General features: G+C 39.2%; 2 protein-coding genes across 9 annotated transcripts in view; one reads left to right on the forward strand and one right to left on the reverse strand.

Moving 5' to 3' along the window:
- Positions 1-8,633: 8,633 nt before the first annotated feature.
- Positions 8,634-12,351, forward strand: LOC116258039 (GTP-binding protein BRASSINAZOLE INSENSITIVE PALE GREEN 2, chloroplastic). Its single transcript, XM_031635108.2, has 3 exons — positions 8,634-10,388; positions 10,951-11,118; positions 11,808-12,351. Exons 1-3 carry the CDS (start codon positions 8,904-8,906, stop codon positions 12,225-12,227), a joined length of 2,073 nt encoding a protein of 690 aa, XP_031490968.1. The 5' UTR covers positions 8,634-8,903; the 3' UTR covers positions 12,228-12,351.
- A 2,148-nt stretch (positions 12,352-14,499) lies between these two features.
- LOC116257482 (cyclin-H1-1) overlaps positions 14,500-22,054 on the reverse strand; it is a 61,022-nt gene continuing 53,467 nt past the window's right edge. For 6 of the 8 annotated variants that reach the window (XM_050078723.1, XM_050078722.1, XM_050078718.1 and 3 more), the window contains 4 exons: positions 21,945-22,003; positions 21,768-21,849; positions 17,383-17,471; positions 14,500-14,799 (listed from right to left, as the gene is read on the reverse strand). In XM_050078723.1, the coding sequence (XP_049934680.1) occupies positions 14,727-14,799; positions 17,383-17,471; positions 21,768-21,849; positions 21,945-22,003 (303 nt within the window). In that variant the 3' untranslated portion in view covers positions 14,500-14,726. Of the gene's footprint in view, positions 14,800-17,378; positions 17,472-21,762; positions 21,850-21,944; positions 22,004-22,054 lie in introns of those variants that run through there. The other 2 variants (XM_050078719.1, XM_050078724.1) reach the window with 2 other exon arrangements.

Below are 22,054 nucleotides of genomic sequence, written 5' to 3' on the forward strand. Positions count from 1 at the left end.
CTTAAACACATAGGCAGATCCAAACACCAAATATTAAGCATCCAAGATGGTTTCCCATGTTTCCAACAGATCACATATGCAGCCCTGTATGTGTTTTAAAGCTATACAAAATGGCCCATGAAGTATTTTAAAGCTATACAAAATCAAGAACATAATAGCATCTACATTCAGAATCCAAGTACAAAGCAAAGCAGGCTCCAGCCATAGTATAAAAGAAATCCATAAGCATGTACAATTGTTTTCCAATAGTCTCAAAGTACATGATCGATCACTGTATCTCTAGATTAGTGGTAATACCAGCTATCCAGACAGCACATGACAACTTACTTCCCGAACTTACAAGATCCCAAACCACCTTAACAACCAAGATAGCAAAAGAGTACAAATCCCACCCACATAGCATGCTACATATATATTAAGAGGGCTGAGCAAACAAGAGCAACATTTGTGTTTTCTTCCCATTGAGCAAAATCTGATCAAGCAATGTGACGTCCTCCTTCAGCTGTGTTTTCACTGTAACAACCACAACCATTGCATTTGCATGAGAAAGCAAAGAGAGAAAGAGAGACAATAAGATTGATCTGATATGGTGCAACACTATGTTTATAGCATAAGAAACCAGCCTGTGTGTGCATGTGTGTCAAGGAGATTTTATAAAATGTCAAGGAAATGTTTTACCATAATGGAATATAAATCATGCTAATTCGTCACCAGAAGATTCTTTCTTATCTTCAAAACTACAAAAAACACATCACCACAAGCAAACTACAATGTTAGTATATCATGCAAAACAAAAGGAATGATTAAAATTAAACATTAAACAATGAACATCTTACGTTTCACATGAGATATCTTCATCACGAATCCAACTCTATGTGCAAACTAGTGCTTCAACAGTTTCAGGAGTGGTTGAACATCGATAATCATTAATAATTCTTCCAGTTGTACTGAATGCAGACTCAGATGCAACTGCGGATATAGGGATTGCCAAGACATCTCGAGCCATTTTGGGTAAAACTCTATATATACTTTCATTTGCCTTCCACCAATATAATATATTGAACTCTTCATTAGGTCGAAATTGTTCTATTAGATCAGTTAAATATGCTTCTAGATCTGTGTGAGGTACTTGAAGAGATGCAGAACTCATGTAATATGTGAAGAAGACATCTCTTAAAAAAGTTGAAGCTCTCTCTTCTTCAAAATCAACAATGGCATTGTTTGCATTTTCATTTTCTTCATTGTGTGTACCATACACGTTTTTGTACTGAGCATACAATTTATGAAGACCGCTCTCTATTTTTTCATATTGTACCATTGCATCAATTTCATTTAGACTCTCAAGCACGTACTTCAAATATCTCAGTCTGGACCTAGCATCTAAGACAAATGCAATTCTAAAGAGGACATTGTAGTCATTTTTTCAATATTTGTCAAACTTTTCTTGCATTTTGTATGCTAATGACCTTATATAATCATTGTCTGCCAAATGATGTTTACACAAATGGTTGTGTACCTTCTGTATTTTTTTAAAAACCACATTACGTTTCTAGTGGCAGAGAAGATATTTGTAACACTATAGAATAACTTCAAAAACTGGCACAAGGTAGTTGCATCATACCATTCATCATCAGAAGGTAAATTTATATAATTCGGATCTACAAAAGCTAAATGTTGAAATGCATCTTTGTAGAACAATGCATCTCTCAACATGACATATGTAGAGTTCCATCGAGTTGGAACATCATAAGTTAATTTTTTTATACCAATCAAGCTCACTGTTCTTATACAATCCTTAAAGGAATGTAACCGCTTTAGTAATCCCTTTACATATTTAACACTTTCATGAATTTTTGAAATTGTATGATGCAGATCCTGCATACCATCTTAAACCATAAGATTTAGAATATGTGTACCACAGCGAATATGCAAATGTTGCCCTTACATTAGAATAAGATTTTTTCTTCCTAAGTTCCTTTTCAGTGCAGTTATTGCACTATCATTCGTCGAACAATTGTCAGTAGTAATAGAAAATAACTTTGACTGAATGTTCCATTTAGAGATGCATTCTAATAAAGCCTCACACAAACTATATGCATTATGTGGCGGAAGTACATGTACAAAACTGAACATATGAGCATGCAACTTCTAATATCTATCAACATATTGTCCTGTCACGCATATATTACCCAATGTCTGCTTTGAAGTCCATATATCAAATGTCAATGAAACTCGCTGCGTAAAATCATTTATAAGTCCTTCAAGTCGGGCTTTCTCAGTCTTGTATATTGACATAATTTCTCTTTTCAAAGTTCTTCTAGAAAATGAAACGAACCTAGGTTGCAAGCTTGAAGAAGTTTGTTATGATATTTATATTCTGCCAAATTGAACGAAAGCTCATGTGCTATTATACACTTTGACATCAACTTTCTTATAGACTCCATGTCAAATTTTTGTATACATATAAAAGTTGCATCAGAGTCACTAACTGCAAGTGATAAAGTTCTTTGTTTTCCTTCATTGATTTGCCTATTTAAACAAGATTTTATATGTCGACTTAAATGGCTAGTTCCATGAGCACTGCTTGCTTTCAGTCGTTCTCCACAATGTTTGCATTTGGCAAACTCTTCTCTTTTATATGTAACCAATATAAAATCAATCCATACTTTTGAAGTCCTTTTTCTCTTGGAGACAGCTTCTCCCTCGGTAGATGATTCAACTGATTCCATATTAGAAGTTGGACGATATTCTTTATCAGAGGAACCAGGCGACATAACTGACATAAGTTGAAATGACACATGTAAATAACCAAAAATAAAAAAGACCATTAAGATGCACAATATCATAGGAATGGACTTATTGAAACTATTGATAAATAATAACTAAGACATAATAAGTTGCAACTTGTTGAAAGAAACAAACATACCAAAACATGATCTTTATGTGCAGACCTATAAAAGAGAAGCATTTCAACTAAAATAGACATGGTACCATTAACCATATCAATATATAAATGTCAAGATTCTAACCTTGGCAAGTCAATAAGAGTTAAGTCAACCTGGTCCAAGAATTGAGTGCCTTGATAATGTTTCCTCTCTTTGCTTTGGCACGCTCAAAGACCTACAATGTCATCAGAATTAAATTCATGAAGACCAGCATCATTGAGCATGGATGGTAACAGCGTAGTAAAGCCAAATTGGATGGTAATTTTTTATATAGACAAACAAAAAAACACAAACTCTCAGTATTAAGAAATGATACATAGACAATACAAAACATCAGTTCTCAACATTAAGTAACATGATCAAAGGAATAAAAATCATACTTAAATTAATTCATATGAATGGCTGGTAAGAACATATTTTGATGGTAATCAATATCCAAAGAACATGAAATAAAAAATTGTGAAACAATGCACATCAGCTCGTTTACAGACATGTTTACTTATCTGATTTAACAGAACAAGAGGAAAAAAACTTCATTTACATTTATAAAAAAGGAACCGACAATCCGGGAATAACTTGAAAAGTTCAGTTGCTTCACATGAAGCGATTGTCCTGCATATGCAACCACAGAACAAATTTTATTACAGTAATTTTTTTATATATGCAACCACATGAAATGATTGCCCAAGTTGTATATAGTTTTTTCTTTCTCAGAGTTTATCACCCTTTATTTCCCAAGCACATGAGTTGTTGTGTTCACGTATGCAACAGTTCCAAGAAGAGAAGCATGTTAACCAAAACTGCACAATCATAAAAGAAGTGCGCTTGTTGAAACTGTACTATCATAAGGAGGCAGTCGCTCCAGTCATTAGCACTGCTCACAAGACCAATAACTTTCCATTGGCTTCTACCAATGCTCATGAAAGTAAACCTGGTACCAAAATCATAAGCCCTAAGAAAACATCTATATCTAAAAAAGGCAGATCATGGACAAAACTTCTTAGCCAAAATATGTCTATTACGACTTGAGAGATGTATTGAGTGTCACATCAGTGGCTTGAAGCATTATCAAGTAACAGGAATCTACTTAGGAGACAGAGTGGAATGACTCCAACAGAGAATGGAAAAATTGGACATAGCATTGTAACGTAGTACTTTCTACTGTTCAATTGACAACAGAAGCAGAAAATGGATTAATATTGAATGGAGAAAAAGAGAATAAGACAATATAACAAGAACTAAGAAAAAAACAAAACTATCAAGCAAAGTTTGCATGTTGTAAGACCGACATTCCCCAACAATCACAGTATGCTCAAATAGTTCTGATAAAGAAGAAAAAAAAGATGCAAAACAAGGAAATGAGACAGACAGGGAGAAAGGGGACAAGTAGCGCACAGACAAAACTATCAAGGCAAGTTTGCATGGTGTAAGACCAACATTCACCAACAATCACAGTATGCTCAAATAGTTCTGATAGGGAAGAAAAAAAGGATGCGAAATAGGGGAATGAGACAAATAGGGAGAAAGGGGAAAAGTGGCGCACCTACAAGAAGGACAGACGGGGAGACAGCCAATGGGCGATGGCAATGGAGACGACCGACTCGGATGACCTGAGGACGCAGTCGATGGCCGATGGGGACGGCAATGGCGACGACCGACTGGGAGGACTGGAGGAGGCAGCCGATAGGCGATGCCGACGGCGACGACCGGAGGAGGCAGCCGATGGCGACAAGGACCAGTCTTGACTCTTGAGTCTCAATGGGGAGGAACACGAAACTTTCACAGCGTTAACCCTAAGTTCATTTTTCTGAAAAAAAAAATCATAATCAGTCGGGCTACTCGGGCTGCCGACGATCACAGTGGTGGGCCCGAGCCCGACCCGTTAATTACCGGGACTGGCCGAGCCCAGTAATTAACAGCCCGAAAATAAATTTTTCAAGGCCCACGCCCGAGTCGAGGCGGGTACCGGGTACCCAGCGTTGGCCAGGCCCGGTGCCCAGGCTTAGTTCTTCCTCCCTACCTATGCACTACTTTCTGTTGGCGGTCGGTGTTGTTAGTCTGCGGCACTGCTGTTCCCCCATGTTGGAATCCTATAGTTGCTTCCTCATTGTCGTTCATTGTGTTCGCTTGGTTCACTGCCTCTTTGTCGTCGCTACTGTTTGCTGCTTTCCCGCAACTTTATCGGTAGGAATGCACAACAACTGAAGTCAGCTCGGGCTTGTCTTGTCCATGGCCAACTAGAGCTTGACTTGAACTCACCTACGTAAGGTTGACTCGAGCTCAACTTATTAAATAAATGAGTCAAGCTTGAGCTTATGTTAAAGTTATAGTTATAAATGAGTCAAGTTTGAGTTACACGAGTTTGACTTGTTTAAACTCGACTCGGCTGGTGTTTTCCATATTCTTTAATCTTCAAGGGCAAGTTGATAAATTTTTATGACTTTTAACACCTTGTTGTGATATATGAATCAAATGGCACGAGATTAAACAAGTCTAACTTGAGCTCAGACTCGGTTTACTGAAGTTGATCGTGCTCAAACTTACCTCATAAAACAATATGTAACTTGAGCCAAGCTCGAGCTGCCTAAGGTCATTGCATGTTCCTAATTATCGCTGATTTTTGTTGCTTCACCACTCCTCTCTTCCTGGCCCATTGCCCCTTTACCGCCGGTCTATTGTTGGTGCTTCATTGCTTCATCATCATGAGTTCAGTTGCTATGGGTTCCCTTCGTCACCGCTCCTTAAACCCGTAATCAAATACATAAATTAATAGAAATTACAAAGTAATGATGCTTCTAGTTGCTATGCGCCCGGGAACGTCCTCCTAATTTAAGACGTTGGTATTTAAATGATCAGTTCACTAAGGATCCTCTCTGGTTTCTTAACAATAAGCACTGGTCAACAACAAACCAAGAGACTTTACTTTCTTGAATCGGAAGTCTCTCGAGTCATCTCCAATTTCGATTTGAATTTCATTTATGAAATTGAATCCACACCGACTACCATCACCAATCTTCACCATGTGATTGGTTCCTAAGGTCTAATAGGATGAAAACCTCCATCGCCTTCCCCATAAACCTTCCTAGTCCCACTGCCATGGCAGTTTAGTTCTTGAAGAACGACCACAACGCTCATGAAGATCGGCACTCGCCTAGCTATTGGAAGATCATCAGAAAAAAGAAACCGAGAAGGGGAAAGTGTGAAGCTGAGGGAAAAGGTTCATTGATCCAATGGAAAAGAACAGAAGTTGTTGTGGCCATTGTCAGGTCTGCCATACAAGTTCGACGGCTGTTGCCACTGTTATGCAGCCAACCGAGGACGCAAATGCCTGTAACCAGGGGGAGTGAAATTTACCGTGGTAAAAAGTTAGACCCCTTGAATCCCATTATTTACCCAAGTTACTATCACTCAAAATCTTAGGATTTTTAGTGAAAATTTAACTTGTGTTTGATTGTGTCGTCTAAATTCTTATGCTTTCAACCTTTCTACAGTGTTTCACCGCACAACCAAATGCACCCTCAAATTTAAGAAGATTTTTGCAACAAAAACATTGTTCTAGTTCTTTGAATCTATTCTAAAAATAATGAAATACTAAACCCCAGTAAACAATGGAATCTATCTAATTTTTTAAAATAGATTTTTAAAATACTAAACAGTGTTATGTAACCAAACACCGGGTAGTTTGGCAGCAAAGACACTTATCCTATGAATTTGTTCCCAATTGGAGAAAGTTTGGAGCAATAGTTCTAATGCCCAATAAACCTACCTCAATATTTGGAATAGATTTATGCTAACACTTACTGTAACGCTCGACGTCTTTGCAGGTCGGGTTCGATCAGGTCCAGACCTGGATGCGAGCTCCTCGTGTGAAAAGGGAGCCCTACACGGGGCTCTTCTTCTCTGTTTTCCTCATTTTCTCCCTCTTCGTCGCTCTCTCATCTCGCGGGTGTGAAACGATGCAGTGAAAACTAGAGACGGAAGAAGGGCAGTGGCGACGGAGGTGAAGGGCAGAGGCGGCACATAGGTGAACCCTCTCGATCTCTCTTTTTCTCTTCTATTTTCTTCCTCTTTCTCACCCCTCTATCGCTGTCCTTCTCCCCCTCGCCATTCTCTATCCATCTCCCCCTTTGTCCCGAGCGTTCACTGCTCATTTCCCCTCTCTCTCCCGTACTGTCTCCCTCCTTTGCAACTCTCCCATTCCTCTACCCGCACTCTCTCTCTCTACCGCCAGCCATTTGCACTTGCACCCTCCTCTCTCATTGTTTCTCTGCTCGCACTCTCTCCCTACCTCTTCTGTCTTCATTGTTTCTCACCCTCGACCGAGCACTCTCTCGCTGAACTCTCCATCTGGCCTTTTTTTTTTGCCCATGCCTGATTGTTGTCTCTCCCTAATCGTGTGTGTCAAAATCAACTAAACCACCTCCTTCTCATGACCGGATGCCCTCTTCTAATGGTAGACTTCTCTTTTGATCTCTCTTTCGCTAATTTGCATTCTATTTAATGCTGTCTGATTGGATTGCAGCTTGGGAACGCATCTTTCCCCTCATCACAGTGAATTGAAAGCATTGGAGGCGATGGTAGCAAACAATCTTTGTCATTGGTGCTTGGTCGAGCATTTGAGGTGGCCATCGAGAACAATCCAGTAGTTAGGACTCTAAGAGTGGGGTGAGCGAGGCCTAATCGAGCCTAAATTGTCTAATATTTTCTGTTTGTGCATGTATAATTATTATTTGAGCATGCTAGACTAAAGATTAGATGATTTAGAATGCATGTTCGAGTCGTTGCTATGTTGAGAAAGGTTTAGGACTATTTTGGAAGGACACTGATCTATGTATATAATTATCTTTTTAGTATGATGAATTGATTTTGAAGCAGTTTAGAAGCATGGTGGAGATTTAATGTTGTTGATAAGGTTTAGAACGGTTTTTGTGAACTTGTAGCGCATGTTATTTTGGTTGTGCGTATTGCATTGTTGGTCGTGAAAAAATATATATGTTGGGAAGCGTAATTACTGGGAAGACAGCTCAACTAAGAAAACAAGGGAGAAACGTATTGGTGATAAGTTAAATCGAAAGTTCAGAGTTTAAATCGTTTGGTCACAACCTCAAATAGTTGGGAAGTGATAAACAATATCATAATATGATAAGCAGCTCCACGAGTATCGCTGAAGGAAGAAACGTTGGAGGAGATTATGCTGAAGGAAACAACGTCCATGCCAACAAAATCAGCTCCAAGATTTTAGCTAGAAGAAATTATGATAATGATGATTCTAGAATGGCAACTACCTCAGAAAATGGAAAACTGTTGGATCTTGTAAATCAATCTAATCCCAAGAAATATGGGATTGATGAACGAATAAGTTCAATATAAATGAAATCTCTCCTCTTGTGAAAAATAACAAGAAAGAGATATCTTTCACATCGTGGATGTAGACTGATAAGTCGAACCACGTTAAAACATTGTTAAGATCTTTCTCCTCTCTCTAGCGTAAGGTTTTCTATGGTATTGGAGCTCTAGGTTGATCAACTTGAGCTACATCGATTGAAAGAGATGTGCTGCAAACAGAGAAGCACCTGTGAAGAACAAGATATTGCAGGAAAGATAGCGGGTCAAGTCTGTCGTGCGTTTTCAACCCTAATGATCGGTTGAATCTGAAAGTTGGGGCGTCCATTCCTCACAAACACCCGGGCCGAGACCCATGATATCGGGCCGGCCCCGGGCTTTGGGCCCGACGGGCCGACCGGGGCCAGGTTTTACCCGGCCGGCCCTTTGAATCTCCTTTGGAATGAGAATGGTAGAGGGTCGAGCAATGGCCGGACTGAACTGTGTCAACCCGAAAACGGCAAAATCCTTTGCCGCCGCCTTCCGTAGCTACAGAAGCTACACTTGATCTTAGCCAAAAGGCCGAGAGAAGAGAGCGGAATGAACAGCACGGCTAAGAGTTTCAGTCTTTGAGAAATGGGCACACTTTCCCCTAAATGTTTTGGGGTTCATCTTCATCATAGAGGCAAAGCGACGCTCACCGACCGTCCCTTTTCCACTGCAAAGCACTATCGAGTCTCTCTTTCTTCCGTTTATTCCCTCCCGCCGTTCGAATTCTATCGTTTTATCTCATTGAGGCGATTTCTCCCGCTGTCACCCACATCAATAAGAAGGCCTACTATCCTCTACTCGTCTGCTGGATCCACATCAACCACCACTGCCAAAAGAGTTTCTGAAAGGAACCCATTCTTCAGTGAGGGAAGAGATGAAGACGAGAAGCGACCTGTGTGCCCAGGATGTGGGGTCATCATGCAAGACAGAGACCCAAATTTACCCGGCTTCTACATGAAGAGGGATAATGCTGTTGAGGAGAGTGAAGAAGCTGAAGAAATTTCCGATAATTTGGGCGAGGTATTCGAAAACTATGAAGAGGAAGATGAAGACGGTATGGATGACGATGATGATGATGATGTTGATGAAGATGACCGTGATGTGAGCGAAGGTCTGTTCGACCCGAAAGATGAGATAGACTGGAATTCTGACTGGGAAATTGAAGACGAGGAAGAGGAGTGGAGCAAGAGCCTGGATGGTTTTGCGCCGGCCGGAGTTGGGTACGGTAACGTAACCGAGGATATTTTGGAGAAGAAGGCTGTAAAGATTACTAAGAGTGAGAAAAAGAAGCAGGAGAGAGAGGCCAAGAGAAAGGAGGAGGCGGATAGGGTACTGGTATGTGCTCGTTGCCATTCGCTCAGGCACTATGGCCAGGTGAAGAACCAGAAGCTAGAGAATTTGATCCCAGATTTCGACTTCGATAGGTTGATTGCAAATCGGCTGATGAAAGCCAGCAATTCGAGCGCTCCAGTGATTGTAATGGTGGTCGATTGCGTCGACTTTGATGGTTCATTTCCGAGTCGAGCAGCAAAGTCCTTGTTTGATTCAATGGAGAAGAAGGGCACCAGTGCATCCAAATTCAGCCGATTGCCCAAATTGGTCTTGGTGGGGACAAAGGTTGATCTTCTTCCTTCCCAGGTTTCACCGACGAGGTTGGTTAAATGGGTTCGCAATCGAGCCAGAGCTAATGGGGCCCCAAAACTTAGTGGTGTTCATCTCGTTAGTTCGAAAAAAGATTTGGGCATCAGAAACCTGTTGTCGTTCGTGAAGGAATTGGCCGGTCCTCGAGGAAATGTGTGGGTAATAGGAGCTCAGAATGCTGGGAAATCTACTTTGATCAATGCTTTCGCAAAGCGGGAAGGTGTAAAGATAACAAGACTAACAGAAGCTGCAGTTCCTGGAACCACGCTTGGAATACTGAGAATCAAAGGGATCTTGCCTGCTAACGCGAAATTGTACGATACTCCAGGCCTGCTACATCCATATCTAGTAAGCACCAGGTTGAATTTGGAAGAGCTGAAGATGGTGGAGATGAGGAAGGAGTTGCAGCCACGGACATATAGGATAAAGGTCAGTTTCATTGGCTTCCTTGCATTTCACAGTTGTTGTCTCGTGCTGATTCTTGTTCAATGCAATTAGCGGAATCATGCTAACAAGATTTAGGCTATGTTAGTATACTGATCTACTTGAATAACTCGCTTCCATTGACTTCTTAGTTTCAGGATAGGACATGAGAGCCGGCCGATTCTGCGTCTCTATTTTTCACTACGGTTATTTGCAGCTGATCCTGCATAGACTTGCTTCTAGCTAAATTTGAATATTTTAGGCTTCCATTTCATCTAGATTTGTATTGGTGGACCGGTGTCTGGCACCTCCTGACGAAGTTTATGAGTCAACTGTGGACGTGAATTTGCATGTTTCTCGTTACTTTGTCCTAGTTCTCCGTACTTTTAGCCTTTTTACAACCGTACTGGTTTAGATGCGGACTATGCTATCAGTGTTCTTTCTTTTTTCTAAGTTTTGATCTACTTCTGCCCTGTAACATAGTTGAATTTGTTTTGTTTCTTGTTTTTTGTTTTCCTTCCATTGAACTAATTCGCTTCAGAAAATGATCCAATTGTGACAACTGTAGGCAGGACAGGCAGTGCATGTTGGAGCATTAGCAAGGTTGGACTTGATCCACTCTTCAGTGCAGACTATCTATGTTACAGTCTGGGCCTCACCAAACCTTTCCCTTCATTTAGGAAAGTTAGAAAATGCTGACGAGATATTTAGAAAGCATGCCGGTGTTCGTCTCCAGGTGGCTCTCTCTCTCTCTCTCTCTCTCTCTCTCTCTCTCTCTCTCTCTCTCTCTGTGTGTGTGTGTGTGTGTGTGTGTGTGTGTGCGTGTGGCTCTGCATCTTAAAATTTATCTCCTGAAATGCCATTTTTCGAGTGTGAATCTCCTGTAAGACCACCTCTCTGCATGTTAGAATTACATGTTCTACTGGAAAAAATGTAGGCAGATGATCTACAAGGTGGATGAAGTTAAAATATCATTTGTGAAAAAATTAATTTTATTGTGATAGATGCGGGTGCTTGCAGGAGCACCGTGTCATATAAGAAGAAAAAAACCAAGGAAGAAGAGGAAGAGAGTGTGTGTGGGAGAGAGAGAAAAACATACAAGGAAAAAAGGGAGTGAGGAAATCTCTTTTTCAGTGCATGGTTTTTCATCAAGGCGTCCGCCTAGATTTAGAAGGGAAAAAGCAAACTTGTTGCGAACTCCGTTGTTCAAAATCTAGTTTAAAGGCACAACCTAGTTTCACTAAAACAGAGTTTTGCCCACATCATCTGAGACAGTTCTTATGATTCTTTAGGTCTCTCACATATTCATGATTTTAGTCAGTGTAGTGTTGAGCAAGGTCTTTTTCATTGCTGAGCGTTGCCTTTTCTTTTTCTTCAAAATCGCATGTAAATCACTATCTAAAGAATCCATTTCCTTCATGACAGACAGAAGGCTCTTCCTCGTCATGTTCTATTTGCCTACTTATGTCATTGGGTTTATGCTATGCAGCCCCAAGTGGAACAGATAGGGTACCAAACCTTGGTGACTGGCAGCAAAGGGAGATTCACGTGTCCGGGGTTAGCTGGGAAGTGAACAGCACTGACATAGCAATTGCAGGGCTTGGATGGTATTCACTTGGGCTGAAAGGGGGTGCGACCATAGCACTATGGACTTACAACGGCGTGGAGGTTACCATCCGAGAACCCTTGGTTCTTGATAGATCTCCGTTTCTTGAACGGCCAGGATTTTTGTTGCCCAAGGCAGTGTCAGATGCCATTGGAAAAGAAACCAGTATTGGGGGAAAGAACAAAAGGCTTAATGAAGATGGAGGAACGCAACCTCTTGTAGAGGCAAATAGTACTTGAGAGAATTACTCCCAGGTTGTCATTTTATCTTTGTTCATGTGTTATCATTGTACCAATGTCATTCTGGATCTTAAAGAAAAACGAAAAAAGGCCAATGCAAATCATTGCCACCTTATCTCATTTATCTGTGGACTGCCCATTGATGTCTATTTTGCACGAATTGGTCTGGAATGTTTGTTGTGATATCAAATTTTCACCTAGGGGTTACGGGTTAGACGTAGTGGTTATTCCATGGTTGCTAACCTCTTGCACAAGCTGATGTAGCCCTGGACATTAAGAGTGTGTTTTCCGTGTGTGGATTCCACTATTCAAGTGGAATCTCAATACATGTTTTTGAAAAAAAAAAAAAATCCTGAATGCCGACAAATGTGGGAACGGAATCTGGGATTTCAGATGCAAAACAGGGATTCCTTTCCATGGATTTCAATCCGCCTGTGAGGGGTGCATCTAAAATCCTTGGATTTTTTTTTTTTAATCGTTAGGGCTTGCATTCCCTTTGACCTCTCTCTTGCTCGTACTCCTCAAAGAAGGGGCAGATAAGGATAATGGATTTCTTTGGAGGCCAGGGCCCAAGGGCATAGACCAACGATGCCACAAGTTTTCGGCAGCCAGCGTTGATGTTATCATAGGAGCCGGTGGTGTCGACGGTCTCATGATGCAACTGGCAAGAAGTGTAACACTTCAAGAATACCGACATGCCCTGCCCTTTAGTGGTTCTTTGTTTTTCTTCTCTTTCTTTTATTCTGTTTCTGGTGTAGTTTTTTCAGGCTCTCATCTTACAAATAACCTACAACATTGGGAAGATACCTACTTCATTTTTCTGTTTTTTTGTCTTATTTTATCTTGATTAAGCTTTGTAACATATGTAGAAGAATTGCGATTTATGATTTCATTGCGTCTCTGGATGTTCATCGGCAACGATTTTCTTTTTTGTTTGTTTTCCTTTCCCCTGCTTTATTCGCTACTTGTCCTTCCACGAAGTTGTGACAAATTTGGAGCTTAAAGTTGATGCAGAGGTGATTGTTTCCGTTTTTTATGGTACCGTATCAACATTCTTTAAATAATCACTATGCAGCACCATGCGCGCCAGATGGGCTAAGTTCAAAGGGAAAGGAAGGAGTCTTGCCTTATTGTTCCATTCCAGATGATATATCAAATCAAAATCACCTTGTATTGAGCATCTTTAGCATGTGCTTCACCTTTTTGTTGTATTTCGTTTGTGTTTTGTCCCCCCTGCGTCCTCATAATGGGCCAGGGTGGTGCTCTCATAATGTCTCAGCCTATTCAAAATAACTGGATAAATGGGTGCTTCAGAAGAGATACAGTGGTTCCAGTTATCACTGCCGTATCGTATCGCATATTAATCGGACCGACTTATATGTCGTATCGTAACGTATCATAAAATTAAAAAATATTAAAAAAATATAAAAAATCAGAAAAATTCTAAAAAAATCCAAAAAAACAAGCAAAACTCTCTCCTGATATGATTTGCTTATTTGCTTACAATAATTGCACTTTAACTCTTAACCTATCTTTGGGATTCACCCGTGTACACCACTACCATGCAGGATCTGACATTATATCTTCACAAAACAAGTAAAAACATACAAATAAATGTAAAAAATAAGAGAAATGAACGATTCAACAACAAAAATGAGTTATTTCTTACCTTCTGGGTGTTAGAAACCAAAAAACCTTCTTTGCTTCCCACCGTCCCGAGACTCCCCACAACGAGAAATAAAGCTTCTTCACCAGCAAATCTTGATGCAAATGGAGAAAATCTCTTCCCCCCACGTCTCTTGCAGTGTTTAGAAACAAGAAAAGAGAGAGAGAGAGAAGCGTAGGTTTCAAAATAAGACGCAAAAAAGGGGCCGTCAGGCCCCTTTTTCATTTTACCCCTGTATCGTACGCATGTATCGTGCGATACGGCCCCCGTATCGCACAATACATGCGATACGGGTGCGATACGTACGCGTCCGTGTCGTACGATATGGATAACATTGGTTAGAACCATTACTCTAGATGATAGACTGTGAGAACCATGGGACTTAAACCATCTTAAATGGCAGAAAATAACAGCAAGAGCAAGATTGAAAAATAAACATGTGAGGTTACACAATTAGTACATTCAGGTAAGTGCTAACCCCAGTAGCATGAGCTATACAAATAGACTTGGCACTTGTCTGTTCTGCCAGAGTGCATTCTGTTTCGTTGATGTCCTCAGCGTTCAAGGTTCTTAAATGCAGAATCAGAATCAACAGTATGATGCACCTTTCTGAAATATCATCATGTGCTATTTCATTGGCTGTAACCAGTCCCAAGGTATATTTAATAAAAGGTATAAGAAAACAGATTTAACAATTTAAGCTCTGTTAGAGGAATCACTTCACAAGAACAAAATTTCCATCAGCTAAAATCCAAATAAGGAATCAGAAACAAAAGAAATCACATTGAGGTGAATCATGTTATTCAGCTAGAAACACGACAAGGAACATAAATCTACCGAGCCCCTTGCATTTCAGCTGCCGTTCTTTTGGACTTATGCTTAGATTTCTTTTCTCTCCTCTTGCTCCTGCAGAATAGACAAGCCAAGAATTTTAGGACTTCTGTCCAGATGCATTTTTGAAGGGTAAACACTAAAGGATAAGTGGTTTAAAATCCCATCACAGGCAATAGATTATCTGATTCCTATCCAAATGCTTGATACAGAATACACTGACAGTGTATTGAAGGAATTCATGCAGTTATTCACAAACGCAGGTGCAAGTGAGTTGCAGAAAAAAAAAAAGACTAGACAGTGACAAAAGAGAAGGAGAAAAAGAGAGAGAGAGAGAGTATTCAAGGAACTCATGTAGTTATTTGCAAGTTCAGTAACAAGTTAGATGCAAAACAAAAAAGACATCACATAAGAAACTGTTACATTAGGTCTGAGTTTGGGCTGTTCAACTAGTCGAGCCAACTCGGTAATGACCCAAACTCGACTCTTTAATAAATGAGTCAAAGTTCGAGCCAAAAATTGAATTTGTTTAATTTAATGAGTTGAGCTTGAGCTAGGCATGCTATACTCGCTTAAATTCGATTAAGCTCATGTAGAAAGAATATGTAAAATACTTTCCTTTTTTACGTCAGCGAAACGTACCCTGATGGTCTTCTTTGAGTATGCCGACCCACACGTTCAGGGTTTAAACCTAAACATTTCACTTTGTAGTAAAAGATAAATTTTTTATATATATCTTGCTACTAAGTCACATAGGTACGAATATGGGTTACGGGTATGGCAGTTTTAGAAAATTTTGGTACATGGGTATGGAAAAAAAGTTGTGTGTCTATATATATATATATATATATATATATATATATAAAGAGAGAGAGAGAGAGAGAACACATCATGAAAACAATGTTTAATAGTTTCTTTCATAGTTCCTACATATAATCTCACAAAACATAAATAGGCCAACAAAAATATGGTTAAAACATAAGAAAAAGATGTGTGGATTGGCTCTGACCTGAAACCGATCCAAACATACCATCAACAGACAACCATAGTGGTAGCGGCATCCCGCTGTACCAGTACTGGTACATGAGCATAACCCACATACCTATGTGACTTAGCTCGCTAAGCTCCAGCCGAACCTTGGCTTGAGCTTAGCCACATCAAGTTTGAGCTCTCTAAACCCTAATCGAGCTCAAGCTAGCCAACTCAGTCTCGAGTTATGGCTTATGTTAGAGCGAACTTGGCTCACAAAAGGTGCAAGCGTGGACATTGGTTCAAAGCAAATTCAACAAACATGCTGGGAAATGAATAAATATATAAACAAATAAATAAATATAAATATATAGTATGTACATATATAAAAAGAAAGAGAGAAAGGGATGGGGTAACAAACCCTGTTACAAGATCCCACCCGCCTATTTCACTGGCTGCTCTACCTTCCATTCCCCCAAATGTTGTTTTCCCGTTTCAAAGACTGCAGTGAAAATCCATCCATTGATGATTGACCACCAAGTACATCACCATAGTGGCTTGCGAAATGGCAAGAACTAAATGCACCAGAGCTTACATGGGAAGATTCCACTCAGCAGCTACAACATTTTCCTACGTGCACTCCTTTAGGACAAGGTTTCTCTCAAGAGACGCGGAAGAATATGACATTTCGGAAATTAGACGGTAAATATTAGAGTGCATGGGGTAAAAACATGTAATAATCTGGTTGGGCCAAGAAACCGGCATGCAGACCAAAGTAAACTTACATAAGCAGGTGTTAGAGAACCCCACAGTTTTATGCATGGATAACTAACGTTTGGTTTCTGCTAACGTTAGTGGAAAGGGTGCATGAATGCCATTTTTGTTTTCCTTCTTCATTGTGATAACCAGGAAAGCCAGCAGCTACCAGCCTACCACATGGAGATGTAAAACAGAATAACAAGTCCCTATTGTCCATCGCAGCTGAGTGTCGTACTACGACAACTGTAAAGATGGAGATTGTTTGGATGTAGAATCTTTTGAATGACATGCACATCCATCTTCAAAAACCAACCAAACTTCGTTGCGGCAACAGAAGACACAACATATAGTCAGTATCCATATATGCCAAGAGTGAAACAAGCATATATTGGAGTGGATTGTCAATATGTACAGTAAGAATTTCTAAAAAAATCTATTGTCATGTACCCTCAAGAGTTTTTCCTAGCAGATTTGTTTAGTAAATTGTGCAAATTTCTGATCTGTCTTGACAAACTTTTGGTCATCACATTGTAAGCCAATTAGAGGTGTTAAACATGTATACGTGTTATGTTCCTTCTGTCCAGCACCTTAAGTGATGGTCTGTGCATGTACGTCTTTTAATTCAAAAGGAAAAAAAAAATGAAAACTTGTACATAACATGAAGAAATTAAACAATTTATGAGATTAAACTGATGATATGAATTTGGACTTATTTAACAAGACAAACTTAAGTAAATGTCGAGTCTCATTTGCCATATGTAGTTGACTCCACTTGTCATAGCTAACAATCGAAATTGGTCAGTGGGAGAAGTACCATAATAATTACCTGATGTAGGTGTCCATGTTTTATAGGATAGAAATCACCCAAATGAACATAATTGTTCAAGTGAAATATGGCCAAACTACTAACTTTAGAAAGTTTTTACTTACTCTTCCTGCAAACTAGGATTCCAACAGCATTTCAGTTTCCTGTCAATATGCCTCATCTCCTTTGCAGCAGGGATCTTTACATCTTTCATCTGCATAACAATCATACTAGCATGAATAAACATGTCGATTAATAAATTGAATAATATCATAATGAATTGGCATTTTCTGTAGCAGCCCTACTGTGAGATTGAAACTAGCTCGGCTTTTTGTGCTTTGGTATTGTAAACTTTAACACTTTTCCAGATACATGTGTTTGAACAGCTAATTTTAGTGTTCTCGAGAGCAAAATGAGAATGATTTTCCTTGTGATTGAGATTAATATCTGAATCTAATACCAATGTGTAACCTATACCTAGTTGTTAAACCTATCTATGCTGCTCCAGCCTCACATAACACTCGAAAAATTTAGTCTCGTATTGAAGATTGTGAGGGATCTTTGAGAGCTTATAAAAGGGGTTATTAAATATATGGTTGTCCTAGTTCCTGCCCTTTTTAGAGTTGAAGCCGAAACTGCTAAAAGACGGGTTGGAATCCACCGAACCAGGAGCCTGAGCCTAAAAGTGGGTCAGGTTGTTACAGTGGTATCAAAGCTGGTTCAACACTCGAACTTAAGGTCCCACACGCGTGGATGTGTGTGCCTTGAGGGGGTTGGATTGTAATACCCCAAAATTTAGTCTCATATTGAAGATCGTGAGGGATCTTCAAGGGCTTATAAAGGGAGTTATTAAATATATGGTTGTCCTGTTTCTTACCCTTTTTGGGGTTGAAGCCAAAACTACTAAGAGGCGGGTTGGGATCAGTCGAACCAGGGGCCCGAGCCTAAAAGTAGATCGGGTTGTTATACATCATACCAAATTCCACTACCGGTGCAGCAACTCGAAATGTTCAAAAGTAATTTCTCAGATTTTAAATATTAAGAATATTAGCACATTCACTGCATCACAAGGAAACACCATTTTGTTCATGCACTGGGTACATAATGAGGTTGTTTGACAAGAAGGAATACAGAGAATAGGCACACCATTTTGTGCCATTCAACGGTTTATTATAAAACACTAATGTCTTCCCACCATAAATTTTTGCCACCCTTACCATGTTTTCTTACCCACTGCTTGCATGCGCCTACAGAGTCATACTGAAAATCCCAAGAATGCCAATCATAAAAGCTTGAACAAACATGAGATGATATTCTAAAACAAAGATTGATGCCTGCAGTTAATGTTTTTCATATGTTTATTATTTTTTCAGGATTTAAATAATATATATGAAAAAATGACTTTTAATATTAGAGGATAAGAAAGTCCACCTTTGGTTAAAACATTAGAGAAGATAATTTCCCTCACATCTTAAAACAAGAAAAAACAAATTGAATTTGTAAGTTGTAACCCCAGCCCCTTAAAAAATTAAGGACACCAGCCCCTTAAAAAATTAAGGACACATAGCAATGCATTTTAGCATGAATCAGTGAGATGTTCATATTGGCTTCTCAGTCGCAGATGAAAGGCCTATTTTTCTACATCCAACTATGGAGTGTTTGTCATCTATCTCTTTTGTCGTGTCAACATCTACTATAAGTGATTGCTGATACATAAAAAGGATGTGACTTCTTGTCACGGTTTCCTCATCAAACTCATTCTTCACCATGAAAGATTTGGCTGCTGTTTTGCAATACTAAGAAGAACAAAGAGAAGACACAGGAATGCAACAGATGTCATGCCTATAACAGACAAGACGTGCTTTAGTTCTCATTAAAATATACACAAACTTTTGTAAAGAAAATACGAAGGACAAAAAACTCTTACTTAACAAATAAATGCAACTGTTAGTACATAAGGGCATGTTCATCAAGATAACATAAAAATCTAGATTTAGACTGAACCAAATGGACCCAAAAAATATCTGCCTTAACAACCTCCCTGAAGTCGAACAAGTTCTTCAACCATAGACAGCTTGCCCTTAGTTCCCTTTATAAACAAGTCAGGCACTTGATTCTCAAGCTATGTCACACGGATATGTATGAAAGGCCCAATACCTGTGTTAGCATATGGGTATGGTGTATAGGTACGTGGGTATCGTGGGATAAAGGCATAAATCTGTATTTTAAAACTAAAAAAAAAAGTTATATCTTTAAGCTCAAATTTTGCATTGGTTTTGATTTTTCCCTTCGATCTAGCTTCTGTTCCCCCATTTTTTTATATAACTTTGATTTTTTGTGAAGTATTATATATATAATGTGTGCGTGTGTGCGTGTGTGTGTGTATATATACCATTGTATCAATAATTTTAATTTTTCATAATTGGCAATGCCCGAAACCCCACCACCATATCCATACCACACCCATGTTACATTATTGTCAATGAACATGCTACTAAGGCCCACACAACTCTATCTTCATCCTTCTATCTGATAAGATGTTGATCTATCTCAATCTGTTACGTGTGGCTATGATGGATAGAATTAAAAGCACTATTGTAGCACTTTGATTGTCATCCAACAAGAGCAACTTTAAGATAAATTCTCCTAATCCATCGTGAAGATGCCTAACCCATATAGCTTGAGCAATAGCAGCAACCATAAATCTGTGTTTTGCTTCAGTACTTTGATGTTGCATTTGCAACAATGTTTCCATTCAATTACTAGAGGCTGTCAAGTCATCTCCAAGAAACACACAACGGCCTGAAACTGATTTTCTATCACGTAGATCTCGTGTCATCAACATTTGCATAACTGATAATCTCATGAAGCTCTCTGTTTGACCAAATTCTTTGGTAGAGAAGCCCATCTCCGATTTCAAATATCTCAATCCTCTCTTCACCGCACCTAGGTTTGTACATTTAATTATGACATGTGATAATAGAATAAAGAAAGTCTATTTTAGTAAAGGTGAAACACTGAAGCATATCATCATACAATTATCTGAATTGAAAGCTCAGTTTTTGAATCATGATTACTTGGATTGCTCAAAGCTTGGAGTCTTCATCCTTGCATCGTTCAACCCAATGGTGTATTTATGTTGAGTGAGACTTAAGACTTCATCTTTTCTATCAATTTCAATCCCCATAAAGTACCTCAAGCGGCAGCCCAAGTCACATGGGTACATGTAGGGGCGTGGATTCAGGTATGGCAAAGCGGGCGGCGGCTTAGAAAATTTGGGTAAGGGGGGTATGATAGAGTGTACATGTGAATATATATATATATATATATATATATATATATATAATCCACAAGAATTCTCAATTATTGAAGAAAAATGAGAGGATAATATAGAACCTTGGTGGAAGGGAAATAAAAAGGAAGGGAAAAATCAAAACTAAAGAAAAAATCAAGTATGAGAAAATAAATTTTTAAGTTTTAAAATACAGCCACACCCACGTACCCGTGTCGCCGTACCTGCATATCGACAAAGGTACTTGGACACATCACATGTACCTGTTCACTTATTGAGCCAAGATCCCTTATTTTGAGGATTTGACTTAAAAAGTATTTCACTGTCCTAATATGTTAGCATGAAATTACTCCTTGTTTTTGAAATACAGCATAAACTCAAAATTTTAATTCAAAATTTAGCAGATCTTACACTAAGAGTGTATCCGACGCCATATCACTGGCAACCCTCCCGCTGGTCACCATTGCATTCCCCCTGAGACTGACAGACGACCCTCTTCTCTCTTTCTTGTCTTCCATTTTTTCTCACCAGCTTCTTGTATACTCTATTTTTTTCTTGCTTGCCAGCAACACATGTAGTTGGTTCAATTTCCTCTCACCACTGTCACAGGAAATTCCTCTCTCCCTCTCACTCGCACACAAGCACACTGTTGACTGACTGGTACTCTGTTTTCTTCCATGGTGGCAACTCATATAGCTCGGTTTCTCTTGTTGTCCCTCCCACTGGCAATGATAGTCATCATTTTTTACTCTTCTAATACTTCTATCAATTCCATTATCTCTCACTTTCTCTTGGTCTCTAGTTCTCTCAATTATTGTCGATTTAATTGGGACTTTGATATGTTTACTTGGTTTTTCATTAGTTTATGTTTTGTGTTTTGTAAATTATGAGTCATAAAACCATTGTTTTGTTTGTTTAAAATCTTATTTTTGCCACATATATAAAATATCCCACACCCAAGTTTTTTAGAATTGCTCCATGACTCATAACATAGAATGTAAGGGATATCCTGGACATACTGGTCCAGCTCCATAACCACTTTCTCAGAGCAACAAGTCTGTGTACATGATTGTGAAATAACGCAACAAGCTGATTAAGGCATGAGAACATTAAGTGCAATTTTGGCACAAATGGCCATGTGACTTAAAAGATGAAATAGAAACCCTCTATAATGTTCATATAATTTGCCTTGTGTTGTGTCAAGGTGAATTACATTACCAATGACTCAATGGCATTAAGAGTTTCGTCTAGTTCATAGCAACTCTGTTCATGTTGCCGAGAAAAAATGTTGTCCAAATATCTGCACAACCATAATCCAGTAACAGTCATAGACTTTCACCTGTATGAAGTTACATTAACACAACGAAATGAAAAATGGCAGGATAAGATAATAACCTGTCAAAGTCCAGAACTTTAAGCACTTCATTTGATTTACGCAAAGCAGCCAGTGCCAACTAAAAAGAGGGAAAAAAATTAATAATCCTTTCAGCAGCAAACAAGAAGGA

Source organism: Nymphaea colorata, chromosome 7, assembly GCF_008831285.2.
Source record: "Nymphaea colorata isolate Beijing-Zhang1983 chromosome 7, ASM883128v2, whole genome shotgun sequence".
Taxonomy (NCBI): domain Eukaryota; kingdom Viridiplantae; phylum Streptophyta; class Magnoliopsida; order Nymphaeales; family Nymphaeaceae; genus Nymphaea; species Nymphaea colorata.

Coding starts and splice junctions, on each gene's coding strand:
- LOC116258039 (XM_031635108.2), top strand. CDS start 8,904: ATGGGCACACTTTCCCCTAAATGTTTTGGGGTTCATCTTCATCATAGA. Junction 10,389..10,950: donor CACGGACATATAGGATAAAG/GTCAGTTTCATT, acceptor TGACAACTGTAG/GCAGGACAGGCAGTGCATGT. Junction 11,119..11,807: donor ATGCCGGTGTTCGTCTCCAG/GTGGCTCTCTCT, acceptor CCTTCATGACAG/ACAGAAGGCTCTTCCTCGTC.